Source organism: Squalius cephalus, assembly GCF_949319135.1.
Source record: "Squalius cephalus genome assembly, chromosome: 3".
In the NCBI taxonomy this organism is placed as follows: Eukaryota; Metazoa; Chordata; class Actinopteri; order Cypriniformes; family Leuciscidae; genus Squalius; species Squalius cephalus.
Genome location: NC_137124.1, coordinates 57,181,370 through 57,202,113, shown reverse-complemented (window position 1 = coordinate 57,202,113; position 20,744 = coordinate 57,181,370). Strand labels below are relative to the sequence as shown.

The window sequence follows — 20,744 nt, the reverse complement described above, 5'->3', positions numbered from 1 at the left end:
TTAAAAACAAGTGAATAGTCAGTAATAAAACAAGAACAAATACACAAATTACAAGCAGAGATGAATACTAAATAACAAAGTTAACAGTTTAACAGTAGTATTCCAGAAATTAATAGTTATACCTGAATGTAAAATAACACTATTTGTTCAACTATAGAAATTAAATATAGTTTCATCTTTGTTAAAGCTGTGTGTTATTAACATTTAATGACACGGACAACAGCAGGAATATTAGGCTGCTGTCACTTTAAGGCCGAATGCATGGACTGAAAAAACTGACAAACATCCGGTTTCTTTCTCAGTTGTTCACTAATGATATAACCGAGAGAAAACTTGCAGAGACGGGTTTATATATATATATATATATATATATATATATATATATATATATATATATATATATATATATATATATATATATATATATATATATGTATAGACGGGTATTTTGACATAATTTTATATGTATGTGTCCGTTCAAGGGCAAGGAAACCCGAAAGAGGAATCAATTCGTTGTTTGGGTGCTGTCTGAAACGCTCTCTCTCTGCGAGTCCCGATTTTCGCCTCTTCTTCCACGTTTAAAATTGTTTGAATGTGTAAATTGGCAAGACAAAACACATCCAAATTAAACCTTTCACTCTATGACGGTTAAATTTAGCAGTTAATCCGCATGAGTGTCGAAGCGTGGAGCCTGATCCGTACGGATCAACTGCGATCCGTTGCACCCCTAAACATTTCCCTGTTTAGCTGATCATGTTATGGCTGAGTCCTCCCCTCTCTTTCCCTGCCATTTCTCCAGGTCTGTTTAATGAGGTGTCGGTAGATCCACAGGGGATCTGGATGAAAGGCATGCTCTCGTGGCCAGTTAGTCTCCCTCTAATGGGACTTTGTGGGAACAACTGGTATTTCACCTTGGGGCAACGGCTTCCAGCAGACATAGATGGGCTGGTTTCCAAAACCTCAATCAAAGCAAACATTCATGTCTACCTACCGACAAACTCATAAACGTATCTCTTATTTCACGTCAAGACCTCTGGGTGAGGAAACAGTTGCCCAATACTTGTTGACATGGTCTAAGCTGACAGACAAGGTGAGATTTGTGGAGCTGATAAGATTTATTCCTAAAATGCATTGAGTTTAACTGCATGATTTCCTGCTGAGCTTTGATCCAGAAGGAAAGCCTATCCTTTAATAACGCTCTTGAGAAAAACCAAGTTGTGATTTTTATTGGGTTTCGATGTTAAACCCTCTCAAAGGCTTGAGGTTTGCTATGTTTCCGCTTTAGCAGCTATCTTGCCTTGATAGAAAGATAGAGTTCTACTATTTTTACGTGCAATATGATTGTAACTTTAACTATTCTTAACTGTCTACGCCGAAAGTCTAAAATGTCGCTGTATCCACACAGTCCACATGGACCCTGTTCTTGGCACTCAACAAGATGAAGGGTTAAAATGGCAAACTGAAGCCTCTGTACTCAAGAAAGCGATTATAACCATCAAATGTATGTGCCATTAAAACAGATGTTAAAACAGTTTGCTATTGTTGACAGTCTATAGGGAACATAACACAGTTTTCTGCCTACCTGTAGAGTAGTATTGCATCCTTCATATCTCAGAAGAGTCTTTAGTTTGATCAGATTTATAGAAGACAGATACGCTGAACCGAAGCTTTCCGAAAACAGCCGAGCTCCTGGAGGTAAAGAGTCACGCACTATCCATGGATAACTTTTGATTCTCCAAACGTTTGTGTTGTTTACATTATATGCACTTACACGCCGATTGCCAACAAAACACAGACATTTTATGTTACTTTCCGCCTGCAATTCCGACTCATGACCGGGATCTTTTATCACTGGGACCTCTCCATCTTTCAGTTTCACACAATCTGCAAATCCAGCGTTGAACTGGGCCTTGTTTATAAAACATTCGTCAACGAAATGCCAGGAAAACACGTAGGCTCACTATTGGCCGACGCTGGTCATGTGTGTGATGCTGGCCAATAGTGAGCCTACGTTCTGACGTACAACCCAGAAGCGCTGCACGAAGAAAATGAATAGTTGAATAAAGTCGTTATTTTATTTATTTTTTTGCACACGAAAAGTATTCTCGTCGCTTGATAAACTTAAGGTTGAGCCACTGTAGTCACTTGGACTATTTTAACGACGTCTTTACTAACTTTTCTGGGCTGGCAGATATCGATTACCTAGCAGCCTATGGAGGAGTGAGACAGCTCTCAGATAATATCTTAATTTGTGTTTTGAAGATGAACGAAAGTCTTACGGGGTTGGAACAACATGTGATTACTGACAGAATTTTCATTTTTAATATTAATATTAATTTCCTATTTTGAGCTTTATTGAGCTCCACTTTAATATGATTTGTGGAAGAAATCTGCTCAAAAATGTTAACATAGTGTGGTTTTGTTTAACTCGGCGTCTGGTCGATTCTTAGGCGACCTTGTTTTCTCGTTGCTCGTGGTTTGCTCTCAAAGCTGAGGTCATAGGCAAAACTCAGGGACCTGGAACTGAGCAAAACGTTTGGGCTGCAATAAATCTTACCACCAAAATAAGTGACCTCACAAAATCTATCATCATCTTGTGAAACTGCATTTTTCCCCATTCTCTAAGCCATGATTTTCAGTAAGTGGAGGTCTGTCGAAATGCTAATGTAGAACCTGCAATTCAGCCAGTTCTGGCAACATTGGAAGCCCGCTAGTGTTTCATTTTGCTTATGCATTTTCAGCAGGAGCCTGAATCACTGACTCTTTTTAAACGAGGCCAATCAATGCATTACAGCATTGGTTTCCCCCCCTGCGGGCCGTTGCCCAGCTGCTCCTGGAAGTTTTGTGCTTTTGCCTCTGAGAGGTACATTACTTGTTCAGTATGCATTAAGGTGAGCGTTTACCATCAGCTTGATTGACACAGTGGCAGTTTGTGAAGCGGTAATAGCCGGACATGAATTTTCTTGTGGCTGAGACATAAATTATGTACAAACACTAGTGGCAGTGTTGGACAGTGCTGTATAATTAATTTGCGCTCCAACTTGACACCAGTTGTGTTTGTGGATGAAGGAGTGTGTTTAAATATTAATCACTGCAGAACTCTCCTACTGGAGAGGGAACAGCTCTGCCTGCCATAAATATAAATAACTTGTATATTATTGTTTGTCTGGAATTGCTGTGGTTCCAGCATTTATAATTTTGAGCCAAATCATCTGCATTTACAACAAAACATAAAAAAACATCTCTTTTATTAAACCCTGACAACATGAGAAAAACACATTCGCATTTTGATACCAGCAGGGTTTTTCCAATGTTGTGCAAGTGGTAATCCATTTACAAATTATACAAATGACTTACAAATTATGAAAAAAAGAAGAAGAATGGACTGTACAAATTACAGTCACATTTACTATTGCAAATCCAGAAATTTTGATTGAAATCCAAGCAATCTGGAATTTTGTGTGTGAGCGAAAGATTTCCCCATGCAGATTTCAAGTTGGACACTCACATTCACTACCCTTGAAATCCAGAGTTCTCACGAGAGCACAAAGTTGAATTTGCTCAGCGAGTTTACTCTGGCGTCAAGTAATGATGCTCATTAAATATGCCCTTGTATCCGAGCTGCACCAATCACATCGGGTTATCTGATATAGGCGGGCCAGAGGCGAGCTAAACAGATGACGACAGCGCTGTGACGTCAAAGTCATTAGTAAACATTGCAAGATGGCTATGGATGAACACCAGTTGTTTGAAACGGCTTTGGCCGCTACAATGAACGAGTTAGACTTGGCTTTTTATCTAAAAGAGGAACAGAAGACGGCGCTCAAATCGTTCCTTTGCAAGGTAGCTGGTAGCTAAGCGTATGGGGCTTGTTGTGATTGGTCGTAGTGTTGTCCAATTGCGTGCAGTGAGATTTTCAAATGCATGCTTGGTGCCGCCCCTCGAGCTGGCCGATTTTCATTAGTCGATGCCAGACCATTAATCTTTCAGATTTAGATCTGGATTTCCAGGCTACGCATTCGCCGCATTGACCAACAGAAAGGTTTATAAGTCACTTCTGTGTGAGCTGTGCATTATAACTTGCGGTTGGCGATAGACAATGACCCTTTTTTGCATGCAAAAATGTACCGACATTTTGCGAATGCGACTACACTTTGGATCATTCAACTTTAAATAGTGTCTTTTAAATTACATAATCACATATCACATTATAATACCAAAGCTAATACATTTCTAATTTAACATTTTCATTTCATTGTGTTTTCAGTGTGTCTGCTCTTAATGTTTATTGGTTTAGAAAAGCTTATTTGATTAATTCAATTCAATTCAATTCAAATTTATTTGTATAGCGCTTTTCACAATACATATTGTTTCAAAGCAGCTTTACAGAAAGTGCATTTCAGAAATGTACATTGAGAAATACAGTTAGTTAATCATGTATTGATTTAGGGCATAAACATAGCCAGCGTCGAGTCGTCTCTTCACAGGCGCCGAGTCGTCTCTGCACGGGTGTTGGCGAATCTGTAGTTTCCATGAGAGGCTGGATACAAACTGGAGCTGACGATCTGTATTTACCTCGGGACTAGCGTCCCGAGATAACAACAGAAAAGCATATGGGAAATAATTAGCGTAGCTGCTGTTCGCAATATTAATGCATTCAATCTGATTCAACTGTAGTATAAAATGTAAGTATTATGTGAATGCCTGGCTGAAGAGATGCGTCTTTAATCTAGTTTTAAACTGGGACAGCGAGTCTGAGCCTCGAACAATATCAGGAAGGCCATTCCACAGTGTAGGAGCTAAATGTGAAAAAGCTCTCCCTCCTTTAGTGGACTTAGATATCCTAGGAATGACCAGAAGCCTCGAATTTAGTGATCTTAAAGAGCGCGATGGATTGTAGGGCGATAGAAGTTCCGTTAAATACACGGGAGCTAAACCATTTAGGGCTTTATAGGTCAGTAGCAATACTTTGTAATTGATACGGAACTTTATAGGTAACCAATGTAGAGACGACAGAATTGGTGTTATATGATCGTATTTTCTTGATCTAGTAAGAACTCTAGCGGCGGCATTTTGGACTAACTGTAGCTTGTTTATTGAGGATGCAGGACAACCAGCTAATAAAGCATTACAGTAATCTAGTCTCGAGGTCATGAATGCATGAACTAACTTTTCTGCATCAGAAACAGATAGCATGTTACGTAGCTTAGCAATGTTTCTAAGGTGGAAAAAGGCTGTTCTTGTAACATATGAAATATGATTTTCAAAAGACAAGTTGCGGTCTAATATAACACCCAGGTCTTTTACTGTAGAGGATAAAGTAACAGGACACCCTTCTAAATTAAAGTTGTATTGTAAGAGGTTTTGTGGGCAGTTTTTTGGACTAATAAGTAATACCTCCGTTTTATCTGAATTTAATAGCAGAAAATTACATGTCATCCAGTATTTTATATCTTTAACACACTCTGTTAATTTAGATAATTTAGCGTTTTCATCTGGTCGTGATGAAATATATAATTGAGTGTCATCAGCATAACAGTGGAAATTAATTCCATGTTTTCTTATAATATTACCAAGTGGCAGCATATATATTGAGAATAGCAGAGGGCCTAACACAGATCCTTGCGGTACACCGTAGTTTACTGACGTTATCTTCGATTTTTCCCCATTTACGCAGACAAAATGGTAACGGTCTGATAAGTATGATCTGAACCAGCTTAATGCCTGTCCCTGAACACCAGTGTAGTTTTGTAGTCGGTCTAAGAGTATTGTGTGATCTATAGTATCGAACGCAGCACTAAGATCAAGTAAAACTAGTATTGAGATACAGCCTTGGTCAGAAGCTAAAAGTAAATCATTTGTGATTTTAACGAGTGCAGTTTCAGTGCTATGGTGCGGCCTGAATCCAGACTGAAACTTTTCATAGATATCATTTTCTTGCAAGAAAGAGCACAGTTGAGCGGACACCACTTTTTCTAGTATTTTAGACATAAATGGAAGATTTGAAATGGGTCTGTAATTTGCTAGGTTATTATGATCTAATTGTGGTTTCTTAATAAGAGGTTTTATAACTGCCAACTTGAATATTCTTGGAACATGACCTAAGGATAAAGACGAGTTAATAATATTGAGAAGAGGCTCTTCCACTACAGGTAACACTTGTTTCAGCTAGAACAAAGGTATCACGACAACATTCGGCATTTTTGAAAAGGCATTGAGGAAAGAGGGAATATGATTTTTCATAACACTGGTCTTGATGTCAAAATGCAAAAAAATTGCACAGAACTCAGAGATTTTATATGACCTTACACATCGTCGGCCTAGTGAAGGAGTAGTTTAGCCAAAAATTAAAAATTACTCAACCTAATTTTATTCCAAACCTGAAGACTGTTAGTTTTTTTTTCCAAACATTTTTTATTTCTTTTCTAAAAAAATCACTTTAGTATTGTATTTTCCATATAAATAAAGTGAGAATGCTCCAAAAAAAGGACAAAAATCTTTGACTTGTCTGGCAAATTCCAAATTTAGATTCACTAATAATGATGATTCATTAATAACCAAGGGTCATTTGTTCGGAACGTCTCATAACCAAACATCATAAGGTCAAACTATTAATAATTGTAAAAAAAAAAATAAAAAAGAAAAAAAAGAACAGTTGTGAATAATGACTTAAATGTTGGTCTTTTTTAAATTTTAAGTGTGGTCATTTTTCCTCTTCTTTTTGGAGCTTGACAGCTTGTGGTTATGAACAGTCATGAAAACCTCATTCATTAATCAAAACGTATTTTAAACAATATTTGCTCAAAATTCACTTCAAACATCTGAAAAGAAAAGAAAATGTTGAGAAGCTGTCACTAACACTTCCATTAATTGGCCAAATTAGTCTGTTAATCAGTATTATTGATGTATAATAGCAGCAAGAGCTCAGAAAACTGCTCATTCTTCTCATCTATTCATGGTTTATTCACTGTTACCCGTCATGAAGCTGGAATGCTGCTCAGGCATTTCACACTACAGCTCCCAGATGGTCTTTGACTTGCAGGGGTTTACAGGCTTTGTTTTTTTTTCTTCCTTGTTTTGTTTTTTGAAAAGGCTGCTGAGCTTTTTATTTTCCATTTGAGGGTTGGTCTTATGCTAGTGACATACAGCTGAAAATGCATGAAAGCAGTGATCCTGACAGCATGCATTTTTCTCCTATTCCCTTTCTCTTTGAAAGACCTCTTCCTTAGTGCTTCTCCTGTGTCAGGGCGTCGGTGCCAATGAAGCCTTTTTATTTGTCCGAGATTGAGTGCAGCCAAGCGGGCCGGCCCTATTACCACTGCGCCACAGTGCAGGAGATTGCCTGCCTCTGTCATCTAATTGCGTACATCAGCTGAAAGCCTGTTTCTCTGCAGTGGTGAGCAGACAGCCAGTCTCAGATTCATTGCTCCATTGGCTAGTTAAAGCACCAGGCTGTCTTTGTTTGGCGACATGGGGAGGCTTATAAGCTATGGTGTGCTCTGTCTGTTCACTAATCTTATAATGTTCCCTGGCAAGGTCTGCTCACCCTTTGCTGCCCTCCTCTGCTCTGGACAATATGAATCTCTCATCACAGTGCTTATAGCTGGGACACACTGGCAGAGTCTCAGCCTAGAGAGAAAAGAAAATACTTTCCACTTATCTGGCACCCTGTCAGCAGATATTTGTGGCTGCGCACACATTTTGCACTGCGCTAGCGTAGTTGTTTTGGAATACATGCGTACATGGCGTGAGCTGTCTGAAATTAAATTGGCTTTTGCATCATGCGTTCTGGTTTGAAGAAATTTGGCCGGTTAAATACAATTTGAGCTCAGTCGACAGCATTGTGGCATTCTGTCAGTTACCGCATTAAGGTAATATTGACTCAGTCCTCAATATTTAAAGTCCCCCTGTAGTCAATCATTTTATCCCTTAAAACTCATCTTTGATCACCAAAATGACATATTTTAATGCTTTTTCCTTGATTTTTTTTTCATGCCTTAAAATGGCTTGAATGTATCTCTACACCCTTGCCTCATTTAGTATGCGCGGTTCTATGAATATGCACATTAGCCCCGCCTCCACTCACTCACTCAGCTCAGAGATCCACTCGTTGATGATCACACGTTGATCTGATTGGTTACAAGGTAGTTTGTGATGTCAGAAACGCCAGCGATTTCAATACGTGTTTTTGAGACTGTCTTTGGTTCACTGCAGTTTTAAGGAGGAAATACTCAGCAATGGTGTCGACTTATGAATTTACACATGGTTTGTAGGGGTGTGAACCTACACTGGTCTCTCGGTTCGGCTCGATTGCGATTATCATGTCATCGATTCAGTTCAATTCGATATCACGATGCACTGCATCCTCATTTTTCAGTTTTACTTCACATGTATACAATTTTGTCAATAAATACAAGCAGTCAGAAATATGAACTGAACCTTTAATTTTACCTGCTCAAAGAAAACATGCTTTATGAATGTATCAAACAAAACTCAAGTCTGGGCACAGAAGACAACAGGAGCATTTAGAACTCGACTTTAGTGGTCGACCGATATATCGCCCAATATATTTATATTATTTGTAACAGAAAAGGCAAACAGTCAGGCTAAAATACTTAAATCCTTCATTTTAAAATATGCTGTGCTATATCCAGTTGCCCACTGTGTCATATTCATATCGTTTTCACTGTGTGCTGTATGTAAAATTAGCCTTTCCATGTCTTTATTTGAAAAAATATGATTACCAGTGCGCACGAAATTACCAGATTACTGAGTGCAATGTTACAGTGTTTACTTCCTTTTTATTCACATATTCATGTATTTTTAAACAATTACTTTATTTGTGAAAAATACTGTAATAGGTTTGCAGATTCAAGAAGTTGCCATCTAAAGTATAAGCATGTTTATTTTAAGGACTTGTTTTCTAATTTATTTATAACTGATTAAATATTGATTAAAATAAATCTAAAGTATATATATAAAAATATCGGCTTTATATCGGCCACAGCATCGGCCATCAAAAAACAATATCGGTCGACCACTACACACAAAAGTAAATACTAAAAGTGATCGCTGCCATTCATCCACGACATGAGACCGTATCTCTGCCAGGCGCTAAAACCTCGGGGTGACAACGGTTTCTCAAGTTAGTGGTGTTACCCCCTGCATATTTTATTTGTGCGTGACATGATTTACACACAGTGTGTGTCGCACTCGCGTCTCTCCACTCAGCAAGCAATAGCCGTCATTTCGCCGTCTAGGTTAACTATAGACCCGATATAGTCCAGCTATGAGTAACCCACTTCTAACCAAAATAACCTTGAATTTGGTTACATGTCGTTTTTGCCAAAATAACTTGCGAGATGTTTGATATTCCATCATGTAAGCAAAATAAACAGTGATTACAAGCTGTTTGGTTTCATTTCTACACTCATTTCATTTCTTTGTTATCTAATTGATGACTAGTCTATTCTTGGGCTATGGTTTAGACTTTATGGTTTAGACTAAATATAAAATTTTCACTGACAGTCCAAATTTTTCCTAGTTTTAGCCTAGACATCTGGGCTGTGTTTGGACGGCTATTAGACGTCTTTTAAACGCAAAATTGCTTGCTGGGCTCCCTCTGCCATTGCATGCGACCGCGACAAAGCACGTACGTAACAAATGGCGTCAGAAAAGCGTCAGTACATTATAATCGGTTATGGTCTATTACTGAACAGATACCGAATCGTCCTCGTCTGCATCGCGATGCATCGTAGACATGATTCATTTCGACACACCTAATGGTTTGTCTCAAAGCACATTAAAAACACCACATAAACATTTAGAAGCTTGTTTTTCCCCACAGGGGGACGTTAAAAACAGAGAAAATGTGTGTCCAGTAATACTTACAGTGGAAGCTAAGCAGCCAATCATCCTGAACCAAAAAGCATAAAATTAGCTACTATCACACTGTTTTGAATACATAACCATAACACTTTAATCAATAGGTCGTCAAAATGAAAATTGTTATTGTTTATTCACCTTTGTGTCGCTCCAAACCTGTGTGACTTTCTTTCTTTTGTGAAGCACGAAAGACTCCACTAGTCACTCTTTTATGTAATGATAATGATTGGAGCTTCCTTTATTAAAAAGCATTATTAAAGTATCATGATTGTAGCCAACATGACTTGTGCACTATGCTCCAGATCTTCTGAAGCTACATTATCTTTGTGTGATGACCAGACCATAATTTAAGTAATTTTTCTCAAAAAAATGGTCCAATCCAGTGCGCTGGTTATCACTGCATCCGGATAATCTAGTCAGTGAGTTGAGAAACCAGAGAAATAGATCTGTCAGATTTGTGAATGAATCATTCATGCTGGTTTCATGAACCAGATTAACCTTTTAAATTATGATTCCTTAATCGATACGGACGCTACGAAGGTCAAGAACGCTCCAAAGAACACAGGTTTGGATGTAGAGATTTTCAATGAATAATAACTTTAAATTTCGGTCTGTTCCTGACACAAAGCTGTCGTATAGCACCAGAAGGCTAATATTGACTCGTGATTACAGCATAGGCGTAATTTGCGGGTGGGACGGGTGGGACATGTCCCCACCACTTTTTGCTAAGGTCGATATTGTCCCCACCACTTTTGAAACATCTTGCGGCACGAATGTACCAATACAAATAAATAAAACATCTCCAGTTAACTAGCAGAGCATTAATTTCGTTTGTTTGTTAAATAAGAGGCGATCTAGCGCTGAAATGGGTTGTTTTTGAAATCAAGTGATCAAAGTGCTCGTTGCCGCTGCGATGTTGCTCACGCACAGTCTTCACTCGGACGCGCGCTTCAATCGGCTGTGGAGACTTTCTATTCGTTCCGGTGAAATTACAAAACAAAATGCACACAAACGTGTCCCTGCCTGATATACAACCACTGATAAACATAATCGGTTTTGATGAGAAAAAAAAAAAAAAACCTATACGAGTGCGCTTAATGTTGTCGGATCTGTTTATTTATTCACATGGAAATTCTCACCACTAACGACATATATTAGACCTCATTAAATGACAAATTACACCCAATGTACTATTTAAATCGATTGCTGGACATCGTAATGTTATTGTACATACATCTGATTTATGATTTAGCATTGTGTTAGCAACGCTTTTTTACTAAACATTTTTATTTATTTACATTAGTAAGCTACAGGACATCGTCTTTCAAAACATGACCTGAGCGAAAGAGGAAAAAAATGAATGTGTCATTGTACCCAGCACATTTCGGGGTTGTTTACACCTGGCCACTTCATGCGTTTTCTCTGATCGGATAGCTATCCGATCGTGAAAAGACCAGGTGTAAATGCCCTCCGAAACGCATTCGAGACGGATTTGAATCCGATCGCTCAAACCACTTCAGGAGGAGGTCTGGGCCGCATTCCAGATGAAACTGGACAAGTGTAAATGCATCTGGTTGTTGAAACCACATGTAAATTGTACTCCTCCCAAAAATGCTAAAAAAAAATAAACGTGTGAGAGCGTTATAGGCTAAATGACATGTTATAGACAGATATGACGACGCTACTGGAACACGCATTACCGCAAATGAGAAGCTGAGCATATATTCATTAAACCAACGTGCAAACTATCGCAAATCAAAGTGAAAGTAAGTCGCAGACACTTAATACACAATCATCATCATTAAAAGTAAAGAAACGAAATGATCTTACCAGGGCTGTTGCCGCTCTCTCTTATTGCGGTCTTTGATTTTGAAATTTTAGCTGATGATCAATAAAATGCAGCTCATATCTGTTGCTTTCGGTGACGTGCACTCCTTTAAATCTGCATATAGCACGGGAATTGAAGATCGGATTTAAATCCGTTTCGCAAAATCACATTTATGTGACACATTTATTGTATTCACAAAGCATTTTATCTTACCACTAGGAGTACTCCTAAATCGCACTAAAAGATTTTAGCTAGGAGTTTTCTCTTAAAAGTTATTCACAACGCCTTTCAGACCTACTCTTAGTAAAGAAAAATGACAACTCCTAAACTAAGAGTGAGTCTTCGTTGCTATGGATGACGTCATTACTCATGCACGAGCTTGACTGAAGTGACCACCTTGATTGGCTGATGATTGTAACGCGGGAATGATTCCAAACATCTCCCCTACGATGATGAGTGACAGGTCTGAGAATGCGTGCGCTACACAAGTAGTGCGAAGGACGGAAGATGATGAATAACTGAATAAATAGCCTAAATGAATAAAGAGTAAGGCAAAACAAATAGCCTAGTAGCCTAATGAAACATATGGATTGATGCAATATCTTTGCAACATTATTGAATTAATCTGTCACTATATGCCTCTGCCTACGTTTGCAAAGAGAAGAACATTTTAATTTGATTCACAATGAAACGTTACAATTAGTTTACATGCAATGAGTAGTTTTGGTTGTTGTTGGTGGCGTATTGCATCCCTAGTTATGCCTACAATGCAAAATTGTTCCCTCGCGATTGGAAGCTCCTGTAGCCGCCGCATATGCATTTCAAAACATCGCAGCGTGAAATGCCACAAAAAGCGGTTTGTGAAGGTCTTAGTAAGTTAGGAGTCCTCTCGGCTTCTTTTAAGCTGTCCCAGGCTTAGGTGCTACTTTTAGGGCTAAAATGCTTCGTGAATTACTCTTAGTCAAAAAAATTAGGAGTCCTAAAGTTACAAGTGACACGCCCATTATTTTTAGGAGTTGCTCCTAAATTCGCCAGTTAGGAGCTACTTTTAGCCTTAAAATTCTTTGTGAATACGGCCCCTGGTGTAAATGGAATCGTTTTGATAAATCAGATAGCTCTCCGATCTGAGAAAACGCATGAAGTGGCCAGGTGTAAACATCCCCTTCAAACCAAACTGACGCCCATGGATTACAGACTCACAATGGTTGGTGAATGTTGTCCGAATTGTCATTTTTGGGTTAATAACTGTTGAGTTATGTTGTAATTGCAAATATAATGACTGTTTCCAACCCAAACAAGTTTAGTCACCATTTGTCATATTTCATCAGCCACAAACGTATGCAATTGGCTCAGCCGGAAGTTGACATTAGGTTCATCTCCTAAAACAGTGGACACATTTTTTCAACATTGTACTATACAATAAAAATAAATGCTTCACATTTCTGCTTTGAAACCTATAGACATCCAAAATGGAAATGTGCATTTTCTGATCTTCATTACAAACTGATGAACAGAACAATCCAACATTATTTTTCTGTAGCAATGGGAAGCACATGGCTTCAATATAGCTTAAGTTATATTTTAATCCACCGTATTCCTTTAATGGCTGATGTTCAGATTGTATCTCATCTCAGCGATACGACTGAAGCTCGTGAATGTAAGCCCTTTTTCTGTAGATGGATATGAATTTGACATGCCTTTTCAATTAGTCAGGTATTGAAACTGTCACGCGGGGGAAGGGAGAACTGGCCGGTGCAGTTCACCAGCATTAAATCCTAATTAGCCATGGAAGGATGAAAGGGAAACGTTTTTGAGTTCATTCTTTGATCAAGATTATATTCTGAACATTATCCATATATATCCGCTCCATTGTGTGTGTGTATAGGCTTCTTTTTGTTAAGGCCATTGGCTTGAATTTGAGATTAGTTCCTGTATATCAAACACATTCCCTCTTCTCTTGCTTTTATTCACTGTTTTTAATTCGAGATTCATATATGGCTTTATGAAGGTTGTCTAACACATAAGAAGACATAGGCAGCGCATTCAAGGAAGCTATTAAGGAATAGTACGCTTAGTCTTTTGTTCGGTAGTCCTCCCACCGGCCCATCATGCAATTTGTCATCCTTTTTAATGAGTCTTAGCCCACACGCTTAATCTTTGAACTCTGCAGTTCTGTCTTCCATTAAAATTCTTTTTTAAAAACATGTTTTTGTGAGACTTTTCAACATGAAATCAAAATTGAAGCTATTTACTTTCTTAATAAATGTTCCAGGTCTTATTGTGCAGTATTTATCAGTGCACATTTTCCCCAAAGAAAACAAGAAAAAAACTGTGAAGAAAATGTTAAAAACATTTTTAATATCAAGTGTAATAACTTCTGAAACAACTTTCTGTGGGGTGAGCGATATGACCAAAATCATATTTCACAATAAGATGTTTTATTTCACGATAATGATATATATGACAATGTTTTTTTTTTTTTTCTGGTTTTAAAAATAAGAACAAATAACCAAAGAAACAATAGGACAAAAAAGAGATATAAATGAAATAATGCCATAAGGTTTTAAGGTAGAAAAAGCTTCTTTTTTTGTACTTTCTTAGTAAAGCTACAAAAGTTATTCAGTCAAGGGCAGTGATTGATTTCCTCTTTTTCTTTTCTTGTTTGATTAACATTAAAGATATAGACAGCAGTTGTTATATTAGGCTCCTGTCACTTTAAGACTGAATGCACAGATCCAATATATTTACACACATCTGATTTCTTTCCCAATTGTTACGTTCACTATTGGTTGAGCAATGTGTAATTTTTTTTTTTTTTTTTTTGATGGTGGATACCCATGTACAACAGGGGTCGCCCATATATATATATATATATATATATATATATATATATATATATATATATGATATCACACTATCTAGAGGTAGTAAATGACACATGCATAACAATTTTCTTATTTATTTACTGTGCATTTATGCATGTTTCTTTATCACTCGAACGTGTCAATAACTTTATGTAGTGTTGAGCTATGTGGATTTATTAACATTCCTCCATTACATTACATTATAACAAAGTCTCAGTCAATTTACACTACTTTCTGTTTCTGCTAATGTCATTTAGGCCATGCAGGCTATTGGATGATGTTGACTTATAGCCAAACAGACACTTAATTCGGCCCTGCTTTATTCTGGTATGGAGAACCCTGTTTTCACAATTCAGTTTCTTCCACATAGATCAAATCAAGTCAAATTTGCTTTCCTTCATTGAATAATGAGTCAGCTGGCTCTGTGCATGCTAATTAGTTTTAATACGTTATTTAGCAAACAAAGAAATCTCCAAAAGAGGCACATCATTAAATTATAATGTGAGATCAATGTGAGCGCTAATCAATAAAATAGCTTTGCTACTGAGAAGTTTCAAAAATAGCAACTCTATGAGATCGCTAATGAGAAATGCAGTTAAACAAACAGCTTTTGCTACTTGAGACACTAGTTACCCACAATGATCAGTGAATCCACATTTATTGTTTTGTAAAAGAAGACTTTTGTTTCTTGACCTTTGAGTCTAGATGAGAATTTTGGACACCTATTTATGATCGCTGTCATTATTTTTTTATATTTTCCACACCATCTACTGCTGCTTCTTAAGTTGCCACTGTACAGTTTTATGTGTTCAGTTATTCCAAGTATTATGTTTCTATAATGTATATAATGGTTTTGCTTAAGGGCCCAGATTTTACACAGATATTTTTGAACACCCATATGGAATCCCAAGTATCCTAAAATATAAAAATAGTTTTTTATACAGTATGTATATATATTTTTTTCTGGTGTAGTTTTTGTTCATGGGTTTTTGATGATGATGTGAGCTTGTTGCACAACCATCTAGAGAATTTGCCAGCTTCTGTTTTGTTGACCGATGCATTGTAGAGTTTTATTGGACGCATATCCTTTTGACATGAACTACAAAATATATATTTGTCCTTTCATTGGTCTAGAATGCAAAACTGTTTTAAAGGTTATTAAAATGCTAAAAATATTTAATGTAAGGTATGCACTCTAAATTTGAGCAAGTTGACCGGTCCCACTTTATATTAAGTGGCGTTAAGTACTATGTACTTACATCAAAAAATAAGTACAATGTACTTATTGTGTTCATGTTGTATTGTAAAACACTTTTGTGCTATTGAGGTGCTATTGAGGTGTGATACGGGTAAGGTTAGGGACAGGTGTGGTGGATTGGGTAGGTTTAAGGGTGAGTTAAGGTGTAAGGGAAGGGTCAACTGTGTAATTACAAATGTAATTACATAAATTAATTACAGCTGTAATTACATGCAGGAATTTTTAAAAACATGTAGTTACACAATAAGTACATTGTATCAAATTATTAATTTCAATGTAAGTACATAGTACTTAAAGCCACTTAATATAAAGAGGGACCAGTTGGCCTTATATACTTTAATGTTAGTGTTATCTGTCAAACTTATAATCTGCTGATATTGACGTAACATTTCGTTTTTTATATGTATATAATTTTTTTCTTGTTCATGGGCTTTTGATGATGATGTGAGCATGTTACACAAACCGTCCATGATGGCATCTAGAGAATTTGCCAGCTTCTGTTATGTTGACAGATGCGTTGTAGAGTTTTATTGGACGCATATCCTTTGACATGAACTACAAAAGGGTACATTTGTCCTTTCATTGGTCTAGAATGCAAAATTGGTTATTAAAATGGTACAAATATTCAATGTAAGGTATGCACTCTAAATTTGAGCAAGTTGACCTTATATACTTTAATGTTAGTGTTATTTCTCCATGTTATTTGTCAACCTTTCATCTTCTGATCTCGACGCAACATTTCCCCACAAACATTTCAATCAGATATGTGACCGTATCACCACACAAGTGTTGGTAAATCTGGCAGTGTCTGAATTGATCCACATCTCCTGCGAGACGACTCAAGTATGCAGAGGGACCTCATATCTGCAGCACTTCTAAAAGCCCTGATTGTGTCAAGCTCTCTTTGCCGCTTTTAGTGTGGGGGTGGGGGGGGGGGGGGGAATAGTGTCGTGAAAAGCTTGCGCTTCTTAAATGCCGTGATGCAATCATACGACTCTCTGATGGTCTGGAGGAAATAAGATGACCTGTGCCTTCCCTCGACAGATTAGATAGATGTCACCTTTCTTATGAAAGTGCCAGTCAATTTCGCCTCTCCTGTGTGTTGCCTATCAATTACGGGGGAAGAGAAGCCTTTCAAAGCAGCCCTGCTTTCTGTGCGTGGTAACCAAGTGGCTGAACACAGCTCATTGTTTCCTCTCTCTCTTTTCAGTATCCCAAGATCAGCGAGGAGTCGACTTCTCCATTTGTCTTCATTTGCTCCAACCCCCAGGAGTTGGTGGTGAAATTTCCCATGAAAGGGAAACACAAGATTTGTAAGTCCCGCCTGCCTCTTTTCATGTGCCGGCTCTAGTCGTTCAGCCTTTCTACACTCTCTCATTTAAACACATGCATGTCTAATGAGCAGTCTATGGAGACAGTGGTTTTAAGCATCATATAGGCCACTTTACACATGAATGCAGGCAAATTCATTATGCTGCCCCAATAAAATACTTTTTAACCAAGACATCGCATTCTGTACTGTGCAGAAGTCTTTAGATGTTTCACAAAAACATATATTCTAAGATGTTTATTTATATCCAATTATCTATAGTAGGGGTGTAACGGTACACAAACTTGACGGTTCGGTACGTACCTCGGTATTGAAGTCACGGTTCGGTACAGCAGGAGTGAGAAAACTAAACACCTTTTAACAAATGTGTAAATGTGTTTAAATAAATTCTATTATAATTAGAATTTTCTTAAGGATAAAAAAATCTATCTTGGCTAATGCTGTAAACTATATGGGGAGCCCTTACTTACATATTACTATAATATTAAAGGTTACAATTAACAACAGAGCCCAAATTATTAAATTCAGTTGCTATTTATTTTTAGATATAATAGTCAACACTCAAATAAAAAAAAAAACACATAATACAGGTTTTGCATTAACTTCTAAATCTAATTGTAAAGAGTATTATTAAGAGTAAAAATTATACGTTTTTGAAATATCATTTACACAGTGGCTGTCATAACTTGTTTTCATGACAAATTTATTTAAACATACATTAAATAATCAAGACATTACTAATAGGTTAAGTAAATATAATGAATATGCTAATATAGTGCATATACGAAATGCTTCTCTCTCTAGCGAACTAACCTGCTGTCGACACTAAATGCTCGAGGTTAATGTAATGCTTTGTGAGATATTATTCTCAAGCTGTTTTATTGATAACACTGGTTGAAGATACCGTTCATTGCATCTTCCTCTCCTTCTTCGCTTTTTACTGGTAGCAAACAGCGTTGCATTGCCGCGCGCGCCCCCTTCTGGATAGGAGTGTGGGTCGCCTGTGACTGACTGTATTCGTTGCATGCGAATACATGTATTGTTACACCTCTATATAGTATACAATATTTGCAAAAGTAATGTTTGGAGATATAAAATGGCACACTTAAGCAAAAAATATAAATAAAAATCTTAAAGCAAATGTTTTTGAGAAGCATCATATGCACTGCACTGTATATCCTTCACAGAGAAGGCAATCACATGGAAAATTGCACCAAGCTTGGTAAAAAAAATAAAATAGTAAAGTTCTTGTTAGATGAAGCAAAGGCAGTGTTGATTTATAAATAATCTTCTATTATGTTTTGTGATTTGAGTATCATATAATTAGCTTAAGTTGCTAATGGCAAAGCCCGATATCATTTTTGAGCTATTTCAGCCCATTTACACAGTAGACATTGAGGCAGTTTTACACACCATCTTCTACTTTAACTGGTGTTGCGTGGTATTCAAAATATTACATTTTCATAATTACTTCACCACTTTTCACCACACTTTTCATGCAATATGTCATATGGTGAAATTTTCCTTGAAAACACAAGCTGCTTCTTTTCATATATTGGACTGGTATATCTTATCAGTTAATGCTTATTGTTGTCTTCACTATCATCTAGCTTTGGTTCCCTTTGGTTATGATCAAGGTGTTAGTTCATTTGTACATCCAAATAATCACATCTTCAGGCATTTCCAATATTAATGGTTGCATATTTGATTTGCATGAGTTTAAAAACCATTCAATTATCATAAAATATCCATTGGAAAACCCATGGTGATATTGTGGAGATTGTACCAGAGTATATGTCAGTGGCCTACTATTTGATTAGTCAATCGTTTGAAAAAAAAAATTTGTAGCGGCTATGGAGATCAAAGACGGTGATTAATGTAAAAATATTCAAACAAAGTGAAACAAACAATTGTCGGTCTGAACAAAAGACAAATGCACTCCAGCTGTTCCTTTCCCCTTGGCGTTTCCTGGGTTTTCCACAGCTCAGGATAGTCACTAATGAAGGGTTTGGGTCTGTGCATGTTCTTGTGGTCCCATCAGCCAGAGTGATAGGTCACATGGCATTTACGGCTCTGGTGATCGGGCAAAAACACCTCATGGCAGTGTACTTCTGGGAGGTCCTACGCCAGCTGAGAAGCTGCCATTGAGATGAATGGGAATGATAACTGATGAATGTTAAGCTTTTTTTTTCTGGGAATGATAGAACCTCTTGTTCCAGCCACATGACCCACGTTTTGTCACCAGACATGAAAAAAAAAAATATGTGTGACCCTGGACCACAAAACCAGTCACAAGTCATACGGGTATATTTGTATAGCCAACAATACATTGTATGGGTCAAAATTATCGATTTTTATTTTATGCCAAAAATCATTAGGATATTAAGTAAAGATCATGTTCCATGAAGATATTTTGTAAATTTCCTACCGTAAATATATAAAAAATATATTTTTTGCATCATCAAGGACTTCATTTGGACAACTTTAAAGGCGATTTTCTCAATATTTCGATTTTTTTTTGCACCTTCAGATTCCAGATTTTCAAATAGTATCTCGGCCAAATGTCGTCCTATCCTAACAAACCATACATCAATGGAAAGATTATTTATTCAGCTTTTGGTAACCTTGTTACATATGTTACATGTACTTACCATAGTAATAACAGTTAATTATTCATAATTACATGCAACTAACCCTCAACCAAATCCTAATCCTACCCTAACCCTAGAGTAAGTACATGTTGTTAATTAATATTACTCAGTACTTAAATGTATAATTACACTGTAACAAAGACACCTTAAAATAAAGTGTAACCCAGCTCTCATATGATATATAAATCTCAATTTAAAAAAAATTACCCTTGTGACTGGTTTTGTTGTCCAGGCAGGGTCACTTATGATGACAGAAACGGAGAAGTACAAATAGTTCTATAGGAATGCATTGTTTCTATCTACAGTCTTGTTTGTAGAAAATCTCCACTCTTAATGGAGGTTGTTTGGTGTCATTTTTCCCAGTCATTCTTCACAGCAGCTCAACTGTCAACAATGGTGTTATTTCACAGTACAGACTGGAAGCATTTCACACTTGGATAGTATCTGCGTGCAGTTCCTCCTTAATCACATGTGCACATTCTTCTGTTCAACCTGCTTAGCTTTCTCAGATAAAAATGGTCAATTAATTATATAACTGAATTTGTGAATTCTCGGGGTGGAAAGCGTCTCTGACAAGCATGGGGGATTGCTTTTACAAGAGCACTGGCGACTCAGTGTTTGGATTCTTTTGTTTTCACATAAAGGCAGCACAAAGCCAGGCCCTCAAAAGCGATCCTTCCTTCTGACATTCAATGCGCTCTTCTTTCTCCACCAGCTTTTCATATCGTAATGGAGAATTTTATATCCGTTTTGACCTTGTGTCTATCCACCATTTCCCATTCATTTTCATTCTCTCCTAAGCTGCCAGAGCTCTCAAGAGAGTCGACCTCCATGAACTCCTCATTGGGTGAATGGGGGAGGCGATATGGACTGATAAGCTGGGAGGGCAGTTAAGAGTAAGAAGTCACCACAGAGATGGCCTGCCCTT

The 20,744-nt window shown here is 37.3% G+C and overlaps 1 protein-coding gene across 1 annotated transcript in view; it reads left to right on the top strand.

Annotated features, from left to right (window-relative positions):
• The window catches only part of trip4 (thyroid hormone receptor interactor 4), a 93,320-nt gene that overhangs the window by 37,978 nt on the left and 34,598 nt on the right, over positions 1-20,744 (top strand). Inside the window, exon 12 of the mRNA XM_079864934.1 lies at positions 17,046-17,148. Within this exon, the coding sequence (XP_079721060.1) occupies positions 17,046-17,148 (103 nt within the window). The remainder of the gene's footprint in view (positions 1-17,045; positions 17,149-20,744) is intronic.